This window comes from Panthera leo, chromosome B3 (genome assembly GCF_018350215.1).
Source record: "Panthera leo isolate Ple1 chromosome B3, P.leo_Ple1_pat1.1, whole genome shotgun sequence".
NCBI lineage: Eukaryota > Metazoa > Chordata > Mammalia > Carnivora > Felidae > Panthera > Panthera leo.
Window position 1 is genome coordinate 80224430 of NC_056684.1, and position 14963 is coordinate 80239392.

At 35.9% G+C, this 14963-nt stretch overlaps 1 protein-coding gene across 1 annotated transcript in view; it reads left to right on the forward strand.

The window, feature by feature from the left end:
• SCFD1 (sec1 family domain containing 1) overlaps positions 1–13088 on the forward strand; it is a 114949-nt gene extending 101861 nt beyond the window's left edge. Inside the window, exons 24-25 of the mRNA XM_042942902.1 lie at positions 9146–9214; positions 12884–13088. Coding sequence (XP_042798836.1) covers positions 9146–9214; positions 12884–12907 — 93 coding nt within the window. The 3' untranslated portion in view covers positions 12908–13088. The remainder of the gene's footprint in view (positions 1–9145; positions 9215–12883) is intronic.
• The last annotated feature ends 1875 nt before the right edge of the window (positions 13089–14963 follow it).

Here is a 14963-nt window from a genome sequence, read left to right on the forward strand (position 1 = left end):
GACAGGAGCAGCAGGGACTAACAGACAACTAAGCAAAAGGATATGAAGAGCAAAAATGCCATTTAAAATGTAGGGGCAATAGAATTATCAGTTGTTGGAATGACATTTTGTAATCTTCATTTATTTGCTTAACATTAAGTAATGATCATTCCTTATGTTCTATGTTATGTAAGACTTTAAAAAGGTGGAGATTTTGGTACAAGAGGAAAAAAAAAGTCACAGATCTTTAAAACTATCAGGCACAATTCCTGGGATCCTATTTCAGTTGCAGAGTACATACTTCAGAGTGTGAACCACCAAGATCTACGTAAGATGCTGTGGTCTCGGGGGAACATCCATCTTGTACAAGGAGAGGTCTTTGATACCCTCCTCTGGTCATATAGTCAAAACCAGGCTGCATGAGCAGGCTCAAAAGCAGTAAACCAAGGAAACATAACAGGAACCAGGTGCAAACCATTAATCTGTACTATTTCTATAAACAGTGCTGACAAACTAGTTCAAGTTGTCCCCTAATCTATCTGTGACCCTTGCAAGGGACTATATTAATCACTAGTTGATCTATTTCATTTAGGTTTGGTAAAGGGTTAGCAATATGAGTGTTCCAGGTGTTCCCAGGGATAAACAAAGGGCTGCAACAGACCAGCTGAAATTAATCCGTACTTCTATATTCCACACACCCCAGTCCTGGTTAAGCTTTCTTAATTAGACTTGTCAGCATTCTTCTTTCTGCATCTTTTTTTTAACATTTATAGAACAGAAAAACAAGAAGGATAAACATCAAAATATTAATCATTAGTGGAGTAGAGTGGCAGAAATGCAGGTATAACTTTAAAGAAACATTACAGTCTGCCAAATACCGCAGACTTGTTTTTATTCATGTATAAGCTTCACAACTTACCTCTTTCTACTATAGAAATTTTAATTTTGTGAAATGTATTAATAAGTTGATGCTGTGTAACAGTTATCAACTAAGTGTAGTTTTTTGATCAGTTGCTTTCATCAGAAGAACATCAGACTGTCAGTGATAGGTATGTAAGCCCTTTATCTTTTACTTGGTCTCAGTTTCCTAAGTATTTTTCCTTGATTATTATTCCGCACCCACAAAAACGTGGTGTGGAGGCAGTAGGACACAGGCTACTATGACTAGTCAGGCATGCAGAAGACATTTTAAGTTCCTGTATCCAAGCACTTTTCTTAACAGATCATCACTTAGGTTAATAGTTATACACTGGTCTTTGGCTCTGCTGTTGAACGAATTATTTTGTATGCATTTTAGTGGAAATAGTATCCTAATTTTGCCTCCCCAGAGGGATCTTCTAGAATATACAGAACCTGTAAAAGAAAAAGGAGGATTAGAATTATTCAGAGGATTTATCCCCTAGATGTTATTGGCGTCATCACGACATGAGTACCTGCAGATTAAATCATTCTTTAAACTCCTGGAAACCGTCTTGGACCTTCAGCTTCAAATGAAGGAGGCAATTTCTGCAGGCCTTGTGGGCATGTGTAAATATAGCTCAGAGTGTTATTCTCTTGCTCTTGGCCTCTTACAAGGTACAGAGATAATGTTAGCTTTCTTCTTTTGTATTATTCATTTATTGGCTCCTTTTTTTACCCAGAATTTGGCCCCTGATTTAGAAGACTGTCAGATTCAGCAAAGATGACTGATCACTAGAGCTGGCAGCAGTATGAGACTGGCCAGTGCTCTCCCCTTTGTCCATTCCCAGTGATGTCCCTTCCCAGTGAAGTAGGGGTGGATAAGTGCACGCTTATAGGACTCTCTGGTCCTCCCATTAATCCCAGTTTAGACAGGTGGAAATAGAAACAGCCCTTTACATCACTCCTCAAATTAGAGGTATTGTTTTGGTGTCATGTTTGCAATTGATCCATGTCCCTGAACTACAGGATCAGGTAGAGAAAAAAATTTTTTAGAAATGCAGAATAAATTTTTGTCAGTTCCTGTGTTATTACCTCTCTTCATCTCTCCCTTACTTCCCCTGCAGTATCTCAACAATCTATCCACTGTTGATTTCCCCCTTTAATTACATGCCTGTCATATTTTAACACACATTCCATCATACAAGCCACAGAAAGAGATGTGCCCAATTTAGAAAATAAGTTTTTCCAAATGTTCCAATTTTCAGTCCATCTACTTTGTGTTTGGTAAAGTACATAAGTCAGTCTATTGTATATGAGGCTTCTTAGCACACTTGTTGAACTGCACCTGCAGCAACATGGGTTTCTTTATCAAATGATATATAAAAAGGGACTCTAAATTGGAACAGTTTCTGCTGAGGACTCTAATAGAGTGTTAAAGGTGTTTGCTTCAGTAACCAGATGTATAGATCCAAAATCAGTGTCTATTCTGGATGAAACCTGCTACTGTCCACCTGGAACCATAGGTCATAGTCCAGTGTTATTCTGTGTAAATAGTATGTTTTCATTTCATATCTTAGGTATATACCTAGGAGTGGAATATCATGGGTCATCATAACTTTAATGATTAACTATTTAAGGAATTGCTAGACTGTTTACCAAACTGATTGGACCATCCTGCATTCGCACCATTGGTATATGAGGGTTCTGATATCTCCACATTATCGCCAGCACTTGTTATCTGACTTTTTGATTCTGACTATGCTAGTGGAGTGGGATAGTAACTCATTGTGGTTTTGATTTGTATTTCTCTGATGACTTAAGACATCAAGTTTATTTTCATGTGCTCATTGGCCATTTGTGTATCTTTGGAGAAAGATACATTCAAATCCTTTGCTCTCATTTTTAAAATTTGAGTTATTTTGCCTTTGTATTATTGAGGGGTTTGGGTTTTGTTTTTCTTTTTAGGGAGAGAGAGAGTACAAGCAGCAAAGAGGGAGAGAGACCGAAGAGAATCTCAGGCAGGCTTCATGCTCATTGCGGAGCCCTAAATGGGGCTTGATCCCATGACCCTGGGATCATGACCTGAGCTGAAATCAAGAGTCAGACACTTAACCGTCTGAGCCACCCCAGTGCCCCTTATTACTGAGTGTTAAGAGTACTTTATATAATGGTCTGTGATCAATTCTGAGTTAATTTTGCATATATTATGAAGTAAGGCCCAGCTTTCTTCTTTTGTATGTGGCAGTCCAGGTTGTCCCAGCACCATTTATTGAAAAGACTTTTTTGTTTTTCCCTATTGAATAGACTTGGCAGCCTTGTTGAAAATAAGCTGACCATATATGTATGGGTTGATTTCTGGACTTTCAGTTCTGTTTCATTGATCCATAGATCTATCCTTGAGCCGGTACTATGCTCTGTAGATTACCATTGCACTGTAGTAAATTTCATACTCCAGACATGTGAGTCTTTATACTTTATCCTACTTTTTCAAGATTGTTTTTGATTTCCTGGATGCCTTACACTTTGTAGGAATTTTAGAATCAACTTGTCAGTGTTAGGATTCTGACAGGAATTGCATTGAATCTGTACATCAGTTTGCAAAGTCTTTTCATCTTAACAGTGTTAATTAAGTCTTCTGATCCATGACATGGGATTTTGTTCTCTTTGTGTGGATCTTCTTCATTTTTATAATTTTTTGTTTGTTTTTGTTGGTTTCAGAACATAAGCTTTTCAGTTTTCATTAAATTTATTTCTATGTATTTTTATGCTATTATGAACAGAATTTTTTTTTTTTAAGTTTATTTATTTTGGGAGTGAGCGAGTGAGCACACACTGAGTAGGGGACGGGGAGAGAGAGAATCCCAAGCAGGCTTCTTACTGTCAGCACAGAGCCCAACATGGGCCCCAAACCCAATGAACCTTGAGATCATGACCTGCGCCTAAATCAAGAGTCAGATGCTTAATCAACTGAGCCATCCAGGCGCTCCTGAAGTTTTTTTCTTAATTTCATTTTTGGATTACTCATTGCAATCCAATAAAAATGAGTTTTTGTGAATTGATCTTGTGTCCTACAACCCCAGTAAACTCATTTCTTAACTGTTACAGGTTTTTTTTTTTAGTATTTTTAGAACTTTCTGTGTAGGAGATCATGTTATCTGTGAATAGACTTAGTTGAACTTCTTCCTTAGCCTATCTGGAATGGTTTTTCCTTTTTCTTGCCTAACCACTCTGTCTAGAATCTCCAATACAATGTTGAATTGAATAGATAAGTAGCAGACCTCCTTATCTTCTTCCTGATCTTAGGGTCAAAGCATCTAGTCTTTCATCATTAAGGATAATGTTAACTATGAGGTTTTCATGGCTTCCCTTTAAAGCCATTACATTTTAGTAGCTACTAAGCCACCCAGTGTAATTATTCTCAAAGTTCTTTTTTTTTTTTTTTTTTTTTTAAATCTTATTTAGTGTTAATGTTTCCTTTGTTGTGAATTCAGGAAGAACTGGGCTAGGTCTAGGTCTAGGTCTTTGACATTAGAAACCCATATCAGTACAACTGTGTAGTATGAAACAAAACTTATGGCTATGGCTACAAGAGTGGAGAATTATCTGACTTGGCCTTTGAGTCATACCGGTTCACACTGGGCCAGTTTTGTTGGGAAGGCAAAGAAAATACTACAGTAATTCAAACTGATCAAGTTAGCAATGATGTTAATCTAGCTTATAATGTAACTGCTATTTGGTATAACAGTGATGTATTTGATAAAATTAATTTTAAAACGCTCAGTAATATTAATGAGGATGCCTGATCATGCCAGTTTTATTCAAAATAGTATTAGAAGTTCTAGCCATAACAATTAGGCAAGAATAAGAAAAGGCATCCAAATTAGAAAACTATTTGCAGATGACCTATAGAGAAAACTCTAAAGATTATCAAAAACTGTCAGAACTAATAAATTCAGTCAAGTTTCAGGACACAAAAATAATACCCAAAAATCTGTTGTGTTTCTATACACTAATAAACTAACAAAGAAGTAAAAAAAAAAAAAAAAAAAAAATCATTTACAATCACGTTAAAAAAATAAAACCTGGGAGTAAGTTTAATGAAGAAGCTGAAAGACCTGTGCAGTGAAAACTACAAGCCATTGGTGAAAGAAATTGAAGACACAAATAGGTGTTCTGTGTTTCATGGATTGAAAGAGTCAATATTGTTGAAATACCCATATTCCTCATAGCAATCTACAGGTTCATTACAATCCCTGTCAAAATTCCAAGGGCATTTTCACAGAAATAGAACAAACAATCTTGAACTTGTATAGAGCCACAAAAGACCCTTAATAGCCAAAACAATCTTGAGAAAGAACAAAGCTGGAGGAATTACACTGCCTAATTTCAAACTATAGTACAAAGCTACGGTAATTAAAACAGTGGAAGAGAATTGACAGACCAGAAATAAACCCATGCGGTATATGGTTCATTAACTTAAAACAAAGATGTCAAGAATATACAATGGGGAAAGGACAGTCTCTTCATTAAATGGTGCTGGGCAAACTAGACAGCCATATGCAAAAGAATAAAATTCAACCACTATTTTACACTAGATACAAAAGTTAACGCAAAATGGATTAAAGAATTAAACCTAAGACCCCAAATCTTAAAACTCCTAGAAGAAAACAAGCCATAAACTCCTTGACTGACATAGGTATGGGCAGCGATTTTTTTTTTTTTAATCTCACACCAAAAGCCAAAGCAACAAAAACAAAAATAAATGAGACTACATCATAGTAAAAGCTTCTGCACAGCAACAGGAACCATCAACAAAATGAAAAGGCAATATACTGAGTGAGAAATATATTTGTAAATAATGTATCTGGCAGGGGGTTAATATCCAAAATATACAAAGAACTTACACAATTCAACACCAAAAAAATTAATAATCCAATTTAAAAATAGGCAGAGGACCTAAATAGACATTTTCCCCAAAGAGACACAGATGGCCAACAGACACGTGAAAAGATGCTCATCATCATTAATCATCAGGGAAATGCAAATCAAAACCACAGTAAGACTCACCTCACACCTGCTAGAATGGCCATTATCAAAAAGAACAAGAAATAACAAGTGTTGGCAATGATGTGGAGAAAAGGGAATACTCATGCACTGTTGGTGGTAATGTAAATTGGTGCAGCTACTGTGGAAAAGAGTATGCAGATTCCTCAAAGAAGTAAAAATAGAATTACCATATAATCCAGCAATTCCACTTCTAAGTATTTTTGTGACGAAAAAAAACACTAACTGGAAAAGATATCTGCACCCTCAGTCATTGCAGCATTGTTTACAATAGCCAAGATATAGAAGCAACCTAAGTATCCACTGACAGATGAATGGTAAAGAAATTATGCACACAGGCATGCATGCACACTGAAGTATTCAGCCATAGAAAAGAATGAAGTCTTGGTATCTGTGACAAACATGGATGGACCGTGAGGGCATTATTCTAAGTGAAATAAGAGAAAGACAAATCCTGTATGGTTTCTCTTTTATGTGGACTCATTTAAAAAAAAAAAAAAAAAAACCCTCTCAGATATAAAGAACAGACTGGTGGTTGCCAAGAAGTAAGTGGGAGAAATGGATGAAGGGGATGAAAAGGTTAAGAAAAAAAAAAAAAAATGAAATATACTCTTAAGCAAAGACTACACTTTGAAAAATACAAGAAAATTGAGGCACCTCGGTGGCTCAGTCAGTTAAGTGTCCCAACTCTTCAGCTCAGGTCATGATCTCACGGTTCATGAGATTGTCAGTGACAGCACAGAGCCTGCTGAGGATTCTCTCTCTACCTGTCTCTCACATTAAATAAATAAACTTAAAAAAAAATGAAAATCGTTTGTGATTGAAATATAGAACATACTGGCTATACCACAACAGTGTGTATCTAAAAGATGCAATAGATAAATGACACTCTAGTGGTCTGCCAAGAATGAACGTGTTTGACAAAGGCATTTACATCTCTCAAGAGAAGATGTACTAGGAAAAAACTCCATAGACATTGGCCTTTTGAACGTACTAGTAGAGCCAGCTGCAAAATGAAACCAGTAGCCAGTCCTTTGTCATAGAAATAACTATCTTCTTAATTTCTTCACTTTTGAGAGCAGACGTTTATGTGTGGAAACATATTTATTAAAGCATAAGTATAGTTTAGAAATTTATAATATCTGGAGTGCCTGGGTGGCTCAGTCAGTTAAGCATCTGATTCTGCATTTTGGCTCTGGTCACGATCTCACAGGTTCTTGAGTTCAAGCCCCCATCAGACTCTGCACTGTCTGTGTGGAGCCTGCTTAGGATCCTCTCTCATTCTGTCTCTGCTCCTGCCCTGCTCATGCTCTATCTCAAAATATATAATAAGCTTAAAAAGAAATTTATAATACCCAATTGTGCAATAACCTCTTATCAGATATTTTGAAGTTAAAAGGTACATCTCCAAAAGAAATCAAAGTTCAAACTCGAAGGTATCTGGGAACTCAGTCATTTGCATAGGTTTTCTGGAACAAATATATAAAGCACACAAAAGACTTTGAATATGTGTTCCAGTAGAGAAACCTTTTGCTTCTCTTTATAGTTACAGAAATAATATGCACTAATATTCAAAGGCAATTTGCTAATAAAACTGTGTTGACCCTAAAAATTTGGTAATAAGTAACCAAATGTATAGGTAATTTAACTTTAAGCCACCATAAGTTCTTTTGATGGAAGGTGATTGGCTAGAGAATGAAATAGATTTAGTTAATAATTGTTACATTGGATCCAGGTATTGGTACATTTCATAAAGTTCAGTTTTTAATGGAAGGAGGAAGTATCAGGTTTATGCATAATTAAGAATAAGTTTGCACTGAAATATTGGCTGCAGTGTTTAACCCTATTCCTCATTGGATGATACAGAAAATTAGTGTTTTGGTGTTAATGTTAATCTGTAAATGCTGTAGAAGATACAAAAAGAAAAATTATGATGAGTGATTATTAAAGCTTGATGAAGGGTGCGGATGGGATGGTGCAGGGAGTGTGGACTAAGTACACGATTAATCTCCTTTGCTAGTTTATTTCTCTGTGAACCTTGGAAGCCATGGTGCTAACATTTCGCCAACCACGAATGAAATGTCCTAACTAGTGATTAATGTAGTCCGATGCTAGGGTCCAAGATAGACTGGGGGCAACTAACACTAGCTTGTCAGCACTGCTTAATAGAAAACATAAATATGAAAGAAATGAGGTGCAAATCACCAATGTTTTCTTGCTTCCGTTCTTTGAGCCTGGTCATGGATATGTGATCAGAGGGGTATGAAGACCCCTCCTTGGACAAGACCGAGCTTCCCTGCAACCAGAGTATCTGCACTGTAACTTGAGATTCACAAATGAAAATAAAATGTGTTCTGTGCTACTGAGATGGGATCCTAGGGCCTGTGCCTAGAATATTTAGACTCTTCTAATGTTTCCCTTTGCTTTCTTTATCCTACTATGCTATGACCTCTACTTTTATTAATGTCTTGAGTAGATCCTGACATTATATGACCCAGTTATATGACCAATCCTGTGTAATTGTTATATGTAACAGTGAGGTATGACTGTTTTTGTTGTTGTTCTCAGAGATGGCCATCTAGAACATTTATTCAGCCAACCGTGTTTATTCAGCTGATATATCACAGAGAACTTTCTCTTGTATTACAAAAACATAATTATGTTTCTTGATGAATTATTATATTTGCTTTGTTATGGAATAAACTTTTCAAATTACAGAAATGAATTTTCTTTCAAGTACACAATACATATAATAATTACAGCATCAAGGACTTACAGAATTCAGTAGAAGTTTTGACTGCTGTAATTGGGTTACAGTATTCTGCCAAAATTATGAATGAAATTATTGTAAATCCTATATTGCACAAATGAGACTGTAGTGACCATTCATGCCATAGTTGTACCATATACTACTGTCAGCATAACAAAACTAGCGATGTTTTCTTCAGGTAGTACAGATCTTCTGTTGGAAGAATGTTGACCTAAGATTTTATAGATAATCGTTTGTGTGAAACGTGGCAGTCACTTTATTCCATGCGATTTTAGAATAGATATGTGTATACTAAAATTCAACAACCTCTTCCCTCGCCCCCCAAAAAGATTTTGAGGGGTAACAAAAAGTCTTAATTAGGCTTAATCATTCTTCTTGGTAGTATTGAAAGTATAACTTGTTACCTGTATCTGAGTTCTCTTATTTTTACAGGGGAAACAAGGCAAACACATTTTATATGGCTGCAGTGAACTTTTTAATGCTACACAGTTCATAAAACAGGTAAAGTGTATGTTGGTAGTTTGTTTCTTGTAACATACCATAACTTGGTGATGATATTTTTCAAAAGAGCAAGAGAATCATCATACTCATTTGAACCAACTGAAGCCAAAACCATAGGAGCTATAAAAATGTAAGGTTTTAACATGGACTACTATAAAGAAAATTCTGATAAATAATTATTTCAATTGTCCCAAATCTTTGAGCGGATAAATTCAGAAAATTTAAAATTTACAACAGTGAAGTATATACCTCCTAGGTGTACATTCCTGGGTTGTGAGATGTGTTCACCTGAATAACCCAGATTCCTGTTCAAGATACAGAACCATCATACCACAAAGTTCCCCAGTCAATCCTTGCCCTTATTCAATCCCCAAGCAGGTCTTGATATTTTTCCACCATAGATTATGTAATGTATTAGAATAGGCAAAACTAAATGGATTGTTTTTTCCTTGGGTGAACTAGAGGATTCTCAATTTAGTTAATTTTTTTAATGAAGCAGATGTTTATGCTGATTTTTGTTTTGATTACTTTGGGATATTAAATTCTTTAGTTTTTCTTTTTTAAAATAAGCATTTAAAGCCATAAAATTAAAAACTCTTGCCAAACACTGCTTTAGCTGCATTTCACAAATGTTAATATATTTTCATCACCATGTTTTATATATATATATATTGGGGGGGGGGGTTGGTTGTATATTTTTAATATACTTGGTGGGTTTTTTTTAATCTTGTGTGATTTAGAGATGTTGTTTTCAAGTGTTCAGGGGTTTCCTAAATATCTTATTGATTTCTAATTGAATTCCCTGTGGTTAAAGAACATTCTGCATATGATTTCATTGTTTCAGAATTTATTTAAATATCTTTTATTGTTTCTCTTACTGAGCACTTCGTGTGCACTTCAAAAAGAACCTGCATTATGCAGAAGTGGTAAGAAGGTTCTGTAAATTTCATTTTGGTCATGGTAGTTGACAGCATTACTTAAATCCTCTGTGTCTTTATTGATGTGTGGTTTTGTGGGGTTTTTTTGGTCTAGTTCTGTCAGGTATTGAAAGACCAGTATTAAAATCTCCAGTTATGTTTGTGGAACTGTTTCTCCCTTCAGTTCTGTCACTCTCCTTTTAGTTGTAGGTCAACTTATTGTTAAGCTCTGTTATTAGGTACAAACAGATTGAGGATTGCTGTGTCTTCGTGATGAATGCACCCTTTCATTATGCAGTGTCCCTCTACATATCTGGTAATACTCTTTATCTTGAAGTCTACTTTATCTGACATTAATATAGCCACTCTAGTCTTAAGGTTTGCAGGTTATAACTTTTCCATCTGGTTGCTTCAGCTTGCCTATGAATTCATATTTAAGGTGTTTATCTTGCAGATGGGATATAGTTGGAACCTGTTTTTTTTTTTCAAAACCATTCTGACCATCTCTGCCTTTTAATTGGTGTCTGTTGGTCTGTTAACATCGAAGGTAATTATTGATATGATTGGGTTTAGGTTTACCATTGTACTGTTTGTATTCTACTAGTCTTCTGTTAGGCCTTCCTCCTTTCCTACCTTCCTTTGTATTACTTGAATGCTTTTTTATTTTAGCTGTATCTCTATATTATTAATTTAGCATTTGCTCTAGAGATCACAATATATACATCTTTAACTTCTCATAAACTAGAGTTAATATTGTACCACTTGCATTCAATATAGCATATAGACCCATTCCCTCAGCCTGTATTCTGTGATTGTCACATATTTTACATCTACATATATATCATTAACCTCACAAGACAGTACACAGTGTTACCATTTGTATCACTTCACTCATCTGTATCATAAAGAAGCCTTTCCCTTTACACAGATACGATTTTCAGTGTTCTTCATCCCTACCTTTAGTAGATTTTGATTTCCATCTGTTGACTGCAAAACTTCTTTTAACATTTACTGTAGCTCAGGTATGCTAGCAGTGAATTCACTTAATTTTCTTTTATATGAAAATGTATTTCACCTTTATTCTTAAATATTTGTGCTGAATATAGAATTCTGGATTGACAGTTTTTCAGAATTTTAAAGATACTATTCCACAGTCTTCATTGTTTCTGATAGGAAGTCAATAGTATTCAGATCGATACAATTTTATATGTAATAGGTTATTTTTCTCTGGCTGCTTTCAAGATTTCCTTGTCATCTTTGGTTTTCAGCAGTTATGATGTATTTATGTATAACTTCTTGTGTATTTATCTTGGGGATCACTGAGCTTCTTGAATCTGTATGTTTATATCTTCACCAGATTTAGAGAATTTTCTGCGCTTTTTGTCAAATATTCTGTGTTCAATTTTGTCCTCTCTTTTTGGGACTCCATTCACCTGTATGTACAACATTTTATATTCTGCCACAGCTCTCTGAGGATTTGGGGTGGGGGGGTTGTTTTGTTTTTAATTAATTTTTTTAGTAGTCTCTACACCTAATGTTGGGCTTAAATATAATTTAAGTTGTACTATCTCCAGATTCACTCTTTGCTTTCTTATCTCTTTTCTTCCATTTGAATAATGTTGTATTTACACCATCTCAAATTTTCATTTGGGTTTTTTTTTTTTAATATAGTTTGTGTTTTTCTGGTTGGATTTTATGTCATTTCATTGTGAGCATATTTTCTATTGTTTCATTGAGGATAGTTGTTATAGCTTCTTTTAAACCCTTGTCTATTAATTACAATACATGGATTATCTATCTCAGTCTCTCCCCTTTCCCCCTAGAGAATGGGTCCAATTTTTCTGTTCTTTCATGTATTAGTTTTAGATTGTATCCTTAACATTGCTGTTTTGGAAACTGAATTCCATTTCCCTAAAGAGTGTTATTTGGGCCTTTAGCCGGCAATTAATTTGGTAAAATTCACATGTCAAACTCTGTCTCTTGGGCAGCAGCTCACATCTTGCTTGTTAGTCCCTCTCATTTGTGCCTGGTTCAAGGTTTTTCACCATAGATATCAGAAAAGTTCATGTGCAAAATTTAGGGCTCCCACACTCTGGACCTCTCCTTTCCTGGATTTCCTCCTCACCTTCAGCGGCTTTAGTTGTCCCCATACTCTGGGTCGTTCTTGAGGTTAAGAGCCACAGAACTCAGCCAGTGCGGGTCTTTCCTTCCAAGTGTCACCTCTGTTCCCGAACCTGCCAGCTTGCAGTTGTTCTCCACTGCCTTCAGGTAGTTGGTTTTTGCATGTTGTTTAAAGTTTTAATTGCTATCCCTGGGAGAATTAGTCCAGTAGGAGTTTACCCAGCCTTCCGGAATTTGAATGCCTTTTTTCTTTTTAATGATGTTTTAGAAATATCAAATTAATTAAAATATGTGGAGAAGTAAACTGTCAGCAGTGAAGTTGTACATGAAAGTTTTATTTACATTTTCATTCTGAGTTAATATTGATTTTATTCTCAGTGTTTTTGTTTTCCATTAGTTGAATTTGTACCTATAATGTTGATCCATTTTTTTTTTATTGTGACAGCATTTATTATTACTATTCAGTTTTAAATGAATTTCAGTTGGTGGTGAATCTTGAGGAAAACTTATTCTAGATACAAATGCAATGAATGAAATAATGGAGCTTAGATGTTACCATGATTGAAGAGTACATTTTTAAGGTGTATTTCTTTTGTGACTAAAGTAAAGCTATTTTTATGTTTTGTTTTAGCTGTCACAACTTGGACAGAAATAACATAAAAGAACCTTAATGTGAGAAACGACTTGGATAAATGTAAAGACAAAAGTCAAAAGAGCCAGATGTTTTCTTCTTCGTATCAGTGTCCTAACATTGAAACTTAGAGTTAATTTTTAAGGAAATTCTATACTTAATATAATGTATACTAATTAAAAGAATAAAGCATTTCAGAAATAAATTTTTAACATTGTACATTTTCTTTCCTGTTACGTTTGACAAAAGAGAAAGTACTTAGGAAAAGTTCTGCCTGAATATTAAAATATTATTATAATGGATTTGTTATGACTGAAACCAGTGAAAATTTAAGAATTATGCAAATATTATTAAAAAAATAAAAAGAGTACCTGGGTGGCTCAGGTGCTTAAGCATCTGACGTTAGCTCAGGTGGTGATTTCACGGTTCATGAGTTTGTGTCCTGCCTCAAGTGATCACAAGACCCGCTTCTCTCTCTCTGCCCCTCAAAAAAAAAAAAAAAAAAAATGCAAATGTTACTTGACTGGTTAATGAATCTCCTACTGGTATTTTTTTTTTTTTTTTCTTGTATGCACTTTAATAGTAAAATCACCTCCCCGTGGTTTTCTGGTCTGCCATGTTGCCTCTAGACTTTACAGTACTTACTTAAAGTCTCTTCTTCCTCTAGCACACCCAAATACATCTTATCACATAAAATCCCTTCATTATATAATGACAACAACTAACATCTAGAATGGACAAATACAAAACATTTGTCCCATGAAGATCTAAAAAATATGGAAAATTGTTAAATTTGGTTCAAACCTTCCTGGTATGCAGCACCAAGAAGGAATGTTGATCAATCATGAAACTCAGCTCTAAGAAAAAAGCAAACCAGTTGCTCCAGAGGAAAACCTCTTACTCCTCTCAAGGCCAGGGAGTTTTGCTCCTAATGAGCCTCATCAAGAGGAATCTCTAATGTTACAGATAAACATCCAGATAATAGATAAAACAGCCAGATTCACGAGACCGACTTTCTCTATTCCTACCCCTCAGGAGTCAGTGCCATCATACAAAGCACAGGTCAAGAAAAAGAGGTCTCTGTGGGTAGTGACCTGCTAACCTGACTTGGTCCTGGGCTATAACTTAAAATCTGTTTGGGCTGCTGTAACAAACAACCACAGACCAGTGGCTTGAACAGATTTCACATAACTTGGGAGGTTAGGAAATCCAAGATGAAGGTGCCAAAAGCTCAGTGTCTGGTGAGGACCCTCTTTCTGGTTTGCAGACAGACATCTTGATTTATCTTCATTTGGTAGAGAGTCCTAGTCCCTTTGTCCCCTGTAAGAGCACTAATCATATCACGGGGGCTCCACCCCTGTGACCTCATGAAAACCTAATTACCCCTCAAAGGCACCACCTCTAAATACTATTATATTGGGAGTTAGAACTTCAACCAAAGAGTCTGTAGGTAACACATTCAGTCCGTAGCACCACATCTGCCAAAGTGATCAAAGTGGTTCATGTTCGGGGCTTGAGACAACAATGTTCATCAAGGTGATAAGCTCCAGAGAAGATAAAGCAATGTCCCAGTTTCCTTAGTAACAGAGAAGTTAGACTTTAACCTATGTTCCGAAAATATTTTTTAGGTTAAAACTTCACGAAAGACACAGGAGGTGGTCTCTTTTCATGTTGTGTTTGCAGCCAAATATAAGTTAGAAATAGTGTGCTCAATGAATGAACAATTTTTTTCAAGTTTGCCTCAACTCAAAAGAAGACCATTGCAAAGTTTCCGAGAAATGTTTCTATGGGGCCTGTAAAGATTTGGGGGCCCTTAAAAAAAAAAAAATCTCTGGGGAAACCTTGGCTTTTCTCAAACTGTCCACAGCCTAGCCCCATCTGTCCTGGTGTGAGTTCCCCAGCAGGCCATCCACAATAGGGCCAGGGTCACTGTTGATGCTGTCTTGGGCTGGCAGCTCAGCAGGTCCATCCCCTCAAGCCCCCAGCGTGGCTGATTCAGAAACCAATTTTATCTGCCCCCAAAAATGATTCTTAGAAGAATTGATTACTGCCATGGTAAAGCACAGATCAAGGGTAGAGG